The 8946-nt window shown below is 33.3% G+C and overlaps 2 protein-coding genes across 2 annotated transcripts; both read left to right on the top strand.

The window, feature by feature from the left end:
* The first annotated feature begins 3281 nt into the window (after positions 1–3281).
* On the top strand, positions 3282–4143 carry Tsp_10751 (hypothetical protein). Its single transcript, XM_003373719.1, has 4 exons — positions 3282–3325; positions 3346–3514; positions 3543–3584; positions 4039–4143. Exons 1-4 carry the CDS (start codon positions 3282–3284, stop codon positions 4141–4143), a joined length of 360 nt encoding a protein of 119 aa, XP_003373767.1.
* Positions 4144–7525: 3382 nt separating this feature from the next.
* On the top strand, positions 7526–8742 carry Tsp_10752a (hypothetical protein; the record flags this gene model as incomplete). Its single annotated transcript, XM_003373718.1, is given in 6 exon segments — positions 7526–7621; positions 7632–7694; positions 7754–8035; positions 8094–8164; positions 8449–8514; positions 8679–8742. Coding segments are annotated over 6 exon segments (642 nt in total), but the record flags the coding sequence as incomplete, so codon positions are not given.
* Positions 8743–8946: the final 204 nt, after the last annotated feature.

Below are 8946 nucleotides of genomic sequence, written 5' to 3'. Positions count from 1 at the left end.
GTATCGGAAAGTTTTGCGGCATTATAATGAGGTGGTAATAGAATCTGCCAAGTGTTTTGCTCTATTTAGTTTCAGTGAGCAAGTCGATTTTCCTTCATTTTCGGTCCATTTCGAATGCATGATTAATTCGCCCATCAGTAATTCTCTTCCAACGGAAGAAGGGACTTCCAGTTTCTGTGCATGAAGCATTTCTGGCGTCAAGTCTTTTACAATTCTAATAATTTCCTGTTTTTTACTATCAATTAAATTGAATTTCTGAAATTATTATTGTGAAATAATTATTAATTGGTCTGAATCAAAGGCTATGCGCCGTAAGTCTTTACTTTGCTAAAAAGCATACATTTCAAGGAATGTGATTCCCATTACCATCTTTCTCATGTATTTAATTTCTGAATGATATCAAATGCGTGCTTATTTGAATTTGAATTCACAACTTAACAACGATGCATTAGTGATTTGAAAAATCAGTACAATATGTAGTCCCCAAAGGTGAATATTCATTGCGAACGCTAGAAAATGAAATAAATTCACAATTCATGTCAAACTATTGGGCACATGCATGGTAGTTCTTCGAATCTTTATAGGTATCCGGTAGTATGTGCAGTTAATCCGATTCCATGGTTGTCAAAAACTCTGCCGTATTGTAAAATAATTTATTGATAAGTGCAATCAATTTTGTGCCAATTAAAAGCACGTGAATTTTCAATAACCCGCATATTTTTTGATAAACCTGACGGTTTGAGCATTTGACATTTATGGAATAAAAAGACTCTTAGATTGCACGAAAATAGCTTTCTAATGTGATAATTTTCGAATTGTAATTGAATTCTTTTCTCTGAATTGTAATAAATCAAAAAATACCGTGAATAAAGATTTAAAAATTTTTAAGGTTCCTGTTACATAAGTGAAAATCAGGAACAATTCTTATTAAAATAATTTCTTTTTTTCGGGTGAAAACATTCATATTTTTGTTGTGAAATTTAATAAAACCGTTCCATATGATTTATTAGACTTCCATTTTTATTTCTTTTTATTTCGATTTCGTTGAAATCTTAGATAAGTTTCACTTTTTTTGGTGTATCTCAAGAAATACGCAATCAGGACCCGGCAGCATAAGTTTGTATTATTTAGCCAATAATTCTAATTTTCATAATTAAGCTAATAATTTAATAGTTAATCAATTGCCATAAGGTGTAAAAAAGTTTCCTCGAAAATTGCAAAATTTCATGTGCTATAGACTTGGTTGTTTTTGCGAGAATCGGCTAAAAATTTATTTTCAAAATTTGGACTTTTTTTGATTGTTGTGCTTTCATATTGATAAATAATAGTGCTTTCTCGAGTATCAACCCCACTACGTAGTAGATGTGGGATAAATGGCTTCAAAATTTTCCATATTGCGTAGCTAAGTTTCCAGTCCTTTAAGGATATGTCGAGAACTGCCCAACCGGCAACAGGAAGATACGTTTGTTGTACTCCGCTAATCGTTTTGATCGACTGATTCCATTAACGTGTATTTTTGGAAGACAACGTTTTTCTCGAAAATTTCAAAATTTCATACGCTATAGACTTGGTTGTTTTTGCGGAAATTGCCGAATAATTTGATTTCCAAATTTGCACTGATTTCATTGTTATAGTTTTATATTAATAAAAGGCAGTATTTTGGAGAATTTCTCTGGAAACTGCCTAGTAGGTTTTAGGATCTTGTCAGCGATAAAGAAAAATCAGGAGCAAATTTTATTTGAAGGGGATACTTCTCTTTGCTCTATTATTTAAACATTTGCCATAAAGCTACACAAAATCATTTTCCTTGCGTACTTATTTACTCCCTATGTTTTATTTCTCTTCTTTTCCTTCCCACTTTTATCCCATTTCTCTGCCTTCGCTGTTTTGCAATAAATAGTTAAACATATTCTGTACAAATTTCAACTTTGTGAGCGATAGATGTTGACAGTAAGAAATGGCATTGTTATGGATACTTACAACTCACTCCGCCCAGTAGTTGTGGCATCAGTTGCCTCTAAAGTTATCGCAATTGATTCATATCAAACGTGACGTTCTTTGAAATGATTTTCCGTAACAACTATATCTGAATCTCATATGTGAGAGTGCGCTTGACTGTGAGTTTGCGATCACAGTTTTATTAAATTGTAATAATAGAAAATAAATTAAGAAATGATCACAACTGCATGTCCCCATCCATGGTATTTTCCTCAATCGTTTGAGATGTTTACTCACCCCCATTACTAGATATCATTGGTTTGCTGAAAAATAAGCATATGAAATGGTTTTTTAAATATATTAGAAGCCGACTCTTGTGACGAGCTATACTTGATAAGCAAACAAACGGCAAGGCAATGAACGCACGAAAATTTGCATGTTAACGAGACGCGCCTAACAGAGATGAAATAATTTGACCAAACTTTCGCTTTAACACTTAAACTATAATTTTATTTAATTTATTTAATTTCGGCTATACAATGGCCTCTAGATGTGCGAAGCTATATTATCGTTAATATTGGAAAGTTCTATCTCATATCTTGTTGTTTGTGTGATTTTGCATCAACGGTCGCGGAGATTGTTTACTGAGCATGACAAACATTATTCGCACAACGTGTTAAGCACATGTTTCATGCAAATTTTTATTTGCGAAAAGAAAACGAAATATTAATCATAATGTATAACTCATCGATGTGCATGTTGCGTATACTTTGATTCTACGAAAATTCATGAATTGGATCATCTTGTAAGGTTGACTTGAAATATTTATAGGTGGATGGTTTCCAGCAACATTGGAATGGAAGACGTTCTCAAAGGACGTCTGACAAGCTTCATCATTTTTATTCAAAATGGTAAATCACGTTGCACAACTCTTCAGAATAGTTTTTCCAAATGATGAAAAGGTAATTATTTTTAAGTTACATTTTTAAATTGATTAACATCATAATATTGCTGAAAGTAGATACTGAATCTATAATAGCCTGACATAACTAGATTATGTTTTATCAAGAAGACATATATTTTGTGATAAATTTCATGATTACGTTTAGCAGCAGTGTATTAAAGTATTAAACTTTTCAAAAGGAAAATAAATATATTATAAACGAATTATTGCTGAAAATAAAATATAAAAATATAAGCACTTTCATGACATTGTCAGTAGAGACGGCAAGCTGCTCATATTTTACCGTACGTTGATGTTGTAATTCATGTACACTGGCAATAAGTATAAAGCTAGGAGGTAGAAATCAGCACTTACAACCCAATTCACCAACATCACTTTTATGACGAATTCACTAGGAGGAATTGTACCGTCAGGTCTCAACATGTTTATTAAATTTAATTCAGTCAAGTGAAGTCAAGTAAAAATGATCCTTCTTCGATATCTGAATTTTCAGTTGCAATAACTTTTGCTATTTTTGAAAAATTGATGATGTTTTCTCAAACGGTTGCAGAATATGTTTCATTAAAATCAGTAAATGAATGTGCATTAGTGCAGGATGTAAAGTTTGAGGGGGTAAAATGTATAAATTTTTAATAATTAGCTTCTCTATTTTGTCGTTGCATATAAGATAACAATGTTGCCGGTTTGACACTCTTTTAAAATGACAACCGTGATACACAATTTTTAGTACTTCAACTCAGCATGTGCATTACATTAAATTATCAATTCATTATTTTTGCGTTTTCAGTAAATGTTATGTTTTGCCAATCTTCTATTTTTTTGCATTCATTCCTTATCTTTTCAAAGTGGTTGATCAAAGTTTGATTGAAATGTTCATTAAACAATCAGTTCTTTTAAATTAATGAATGAATTTTGCTGAACACTGCAAAGTTTTATCATCGTGCTTGTACAGCCTCATTTACGTAAAACACTATTTTATACTTCTTTAATTTACGCCATAATATTATTTGTGATATACAGAGACTTTCATCTGTAACGTATTGAGGATTTTGTTGTTGTTCAGCTATTACTATAATCTTTGGTGTTGACTCATTACATTGTTATTATACGTTTTCAAAGCATACATGCATTTCTAGGTCAGAAGAGTAACTTTATGCAAATGTGATGGTAAACACTGCCGTTGGCATTCTGCTACGTGCACTTTGTGCTATGCAAATGCGGTAGCAATGTTCCCTATATAAATTTCTGTTTATTGAGAGAAGTGCACTATAGTATAAATGTTCGCTGCTGAATGGCGGTCTACTTACTTACTGCATTGCGTTATTCGGTCATTTTCATTGTTCAGTTCAACAAATACGTTGTGATTGTTAGACTAAAAATATGAAGAAACCACTTACATCTGTTACAAAATGTATGACTGTACGTTTGCCTTATACGTCATCCCTGATAGGTTTGCTGACAGGTATGAATTTTCATATATTTGCTATTGTTTCATACAATGTTTTCTTTCTTTTTCTTGGCACACTGCATTAAACATGCGCGCTTTTAAAGCTTTTCCCAGATGCTTAATTTTAGTCTTTTTGAATGGAAACTAGCGCGTTGTTCTTCAGTAATGATGTTCAACTAATATCTGAGACTTTATTACGGACAAGAAAATGTATAATAGTACTAATGGTATATTTTGCTCTAATTTTTAATAGTCCTTACAAATCCATTTGTGAAGTAGCACTCTGATATAGCAGTTGAACCCCTCCCGCATTATCTGTACTGTCCACTGCAATGTTTATTGCTAAGGTAACATATTTGCCCAGTTGTTGAAAGGAAATGTCCGTCACCGGGATACTGCAGTCGCACAAACACACCCCTAAATGCTTGTCAATGCTCAAATCGTGCACAAGATTGTTTCAGCATGATATAGGAAAGGTGCTGTTAGCTAGAGAACACACTTTTATACTACCACCTTTCATACTTTCAGAATGGCAGTAACGTTCCCTTCATTTTTGAAATGACTCCTTAAAGTTTCTATTATATTATTGTACCGCCAGTGGCACTGACTTATACAGATGCACCTATTTTCTGTCATTGAGAAAATAACTCAATGCCCATCAATTTTGGTAGTATTGATAAATGAAACAACGCCTGAATATTATACGTGACGATTGGGTGGAAGAACGCATATGACAACTTCCACCTCATCCATCCTTCAACTTCTTACTCATTCCTTCCTGCTATGCTGTCCCGCCCTTCTTTCCTTTCTAAAGATCCCCATCATTGAGCTCGTAATAATACTGAGCTGAACAGAGATCGCATTAAACTGAAAATTCTTCCCCCCCCCCCTATTTCGAATTGAATGAACAGCACTTTGCTGTTTTTATCTCATATAAATTTAATTTCTCATAATTGCTGTCGACTAGCAATATAACCAAATCCAGGCTAATCCTGATTCTTTTGTTTTATTCTTTTCATGAAATGCAATACAGAATTGTCACCCGCATAAGTTTCTTGAATTCATTGCAAATCGTTGAGTTACTTAATTTCTGCTAGTAGGTTTATCTCATATTGTATGTGGCGCGCTGATGCAGTTCTCCATCAAGTTTGCAGTCTTACTATAAATCATCATAAGGTGTAAACAAAAGTTTAGTTAAAACAAAATTTCAATAGTAAATAAGCTGTCAAGTGGCATACCCACTGGTGTAGCTGCTTACCATCATGATATCTACGCTGCGCACTTGTTAAATTCTGTGCTGAGATGAATTGTATATTATAAAATTTCTGTCGCAGTTATCATCATAAAATTTCATGACAACTGTTTAATTTTCCATAAATCTGAAAACGTATTTTATTTTCGAAACTATTTTCAGTGGAAGCTATTTTTTATTATCCATATAATTTTGATTAGATGAAAAACATTGATAAAATATAAATTATTGAATCACCTTGTACTTTCAAGCAACTAAATTTACACAACATGCATAAATTCACAGTGATAGCATTTCCGTTTATTTTTAGTAATTTGCGATGCTTCAGGTTAATAATATTTCGTTTTAGGTAATTTTAGGGAAAATATTTTGCATAACAATGCCATATTACGTAGTAATATGAAGTGTGTAAATAGAAACGTAATAAATTTCATCGTCTCGTTTCATAATGTTGCTTATAATGTTTATTTTACTGCGCTATTAGTGATGGAAATTTAGGTTATTCTTCCTGAAGCAAAGTAAATAGTCATTTGCATAATTTTCTTATTATACAATTGACCAAGCACATCGATTTTATTAGGTTATGCAGTTCACTGCAATGCTATCAATCTAGCACGTGGTCAACTATAATTCCGCTCTTCAACACCATCCATGAATAACTGGTAAGTTGGATTTGATATTTTGGTGGTGGCATGCTATGCATGTTACTTTACATATGTGGTGAATGGAAACTGGCGGGTGTCTTTCTAGTGTTATTATTGCTAAGTTTTAGATACATCAGATGCTGAAGACGAAGAAGTATCTATTTCTGTTTTTTATTTATAGATGGCTGCATTAATATATTTCACTTTTAGAATTTACATTATTTTATTTTCATATTAATGAATATAAAAAATCCTATCATGAAAAGATGATGCCACTATACGTCATAAGTATTTTCATCTGCTGTTGATTTGCAATCTTGTTTATTCCCGTGAAATTTCAATAAAAATGATGGCCAACAAGCAGCTGCGCAAAGTGATTATTTGTGAGATATTTAGATTGTGAGTTAACAACGCCATCAGCAGCACGTCTGTTGTTATATTCGTACGTGCAACGTAATGTAAGTAATATTGTAGATTGGTTGTCTTTGATTTAGGTAAATTTGAAATTTGAATTTTACATTAGAAATATAGCTTTTTAGATGTACAAGATAATACAACGCAATATCTGGAAAGAGTGTAGGTAAAAAATATTCTGCTTATATTACACTAATTATTAAATCATTTCAACTTTCTTTATTTTTTGCTGAATTGTCTTCATTGGTATATCATCAGGGACGTAATGCAACTATATTTATTTCTGTTCTATATATTACGTTGCGTGCGCTTTATATGAACTCAGGATAGCGGTTGAAATGATACTTATGAGAAACAGCCATATTATAAAAAGTGATTGAAGCCAAATAACAGTGCATCAAGATGATATTTGAATTTCATTAATTTTGTAATCCAATGTTTTATTTTGCTGTGTTATTTAGTATGTATTTTTTAGTTTGACTATTGCTCTGTTCATGTTTGTACCGTGATCAGTCATGTGTCTCAACAGTTCCGCTTTCTGGTTTTCTTCATCGTCACAGTAAGAATGAATTTTATGCACTTTGCTATAGCAATGGGTTGTGTCAGTGCAGTGGAACTATTTCTTTGAACTTGAATATCTTTCTCTAATGGTGGTTCAGGTTTCCTTGAATGGATTGAAAAGATGTACAAAAATTTGTAAGTAATTGAGTATCTATAATCTGTTACTATTATTAATGTCTTCTAATTCTACTTATATCTGATCGTGTTTGCTTCTTGTTATCGAATTAAATAGTGTGCGTCAACATAATTGAAACGTTTTGGAATTCCTGTTGCTCTTGCCAACATGGTATGTCACGTTTACCTCAATGCGTTCTAAATGTGCCATCACAAAAATAAGTACACATTTTGCCCATTGTAGGAATGGATTACATCATCAACTTCGAGCTCGTTCATACTCTTGCGTTAGTTTAGGTTGGCTTAATTGCGTTACCCAGTATTGGTCTAGAAATCTGTGTGGCTTCGCTTATCACAGGAGTATGATTTAATTAAATAATGGCTCCACCCCACGACCCAATGCCGACACCAACCCCCAGCCTGAAACGACACCGGTTGCCGATGAAAAACCCCTGAATTTGTCACTCCGTGCCCAACGAACGACAACCCCGTTGCTAGCTTACCAGACTAAGCAAACGAAACACCACCACCAGCAGCAGCAGCAGCAACCAGAGGTGACCACCACGACGAATGACGACAAGGAGGCTTCCAATTTGTTGGCATTTGTCCAACCCGAAGGCCAGCGGATTACGCAAACAATGCAACAAGCCAGGCTTGTTCCTTCGTACGGTTGTGAGCTTGTTTCGCCAACAGAGACTAGAGTATTATGTGAGTAGGTAAGTTTTAGTATTTTGTAAGTAGAGATTTTGTTTTTTATAGATGAGTGATAGTGTTCACACTGCGGTGTTGCTTATCACATGCTTAGAATGTATAATTGAAAATTTCAGCCCGTAACTGTTGAGATGCTTGCATCCTGAAGGACAATTGTATGACTAGCAAGTAGTTTTTCTACAAATTTGTATACTTAGTAATTAAGGAACAACGATGCACTGTTATTTGTCTTCAATTAATTTTTTATAATATGGCTGTATTATATCAATTTTGTTTAACATGCTTTACTTTTCAGCACACTTGTTTTGCAAATATTTTCAGAATCAAGTTTAGATATAGATGAATGAAATTGCTGCATTCTTTGGTAACTATCCGTTATTGAGCATGTCGTCTTTTTACAAAGATTCGTAATCACGTTGATAAATACGTCATCACAAAGCACTACTATAATGCCGCTCAGTTTGGTGACGTATGTACATTTTACTTTTATAAACTATGAAAGTTGTAAAGTGTAAATTTTGTCGTTCTAGTTTTTCAGGTTTTTATAATTTTGCTTTTTATAATTTTTTATTATTGTTTGGTACTAGTGTTTTCAAGATTTTTCATTTAAGTTTCGGTATGAATTCATTTTAGTTCTGGATTCAGAGAGTCAGTTAAAGGCAACATAACAACAAGTCTAAAAAGACGGAAGCTATGGGTAAGTATGAAGCTAAATAGGTAAGTTAAATAGGTAAAGAGTTAGGGGTAAGTCAGGTAAGAATAGGTGTGAAGGTAAGTATAAATGTGAAGGTGAGTGCTGCATTGGTGAAGGCAGGTAGTGTGTAGTGTGAAGGTAAGTAGTGTTTAGGGTGAAGGTAAGTACACATGTGAAGGTAAGTAGTGTCTAGGGTGAAGGTAAAAG

Source organism: Trichinella spiralis, assembly GCF_000181795.1.
Source record: "Trichinella spiralis strain ISS 195 chromosome Unknown Scfld6, whole genome shotgun sequence".
Taxonomy (NCBI): Eukaryota; Metazoa; Nematoda; class Enoplea; order Trichinellida; family Trichinellidae; genus Trichinella; species Trichinella spiralis.
This window is presented reverse-complemented; position numbering and strand designations above follow the sequence as displayed.

Coding starts and splice junctions, on each gene's coding strand:
- Tsp_10751 (XM_003373719.1), top strand. CDS start 3,282: ATGACGAATTCACTAGGAGGAATTGTACCGTCAGGTCTCAACAT. Junction 3,515..3,542: donor AGGATGTAAAGTTTGAGGGG/GTAAAATGTATA, acceptor TTTAATAATTAG/CTTCTCTATTTTGTCGTTGC. Junction 3,585..4,038: donor ATAAGATAACAATGTTGCCG/GTTTGACACTCT, acceptor ATGCATTTCTAG/GTCAGAAGAGTAACTTTATG.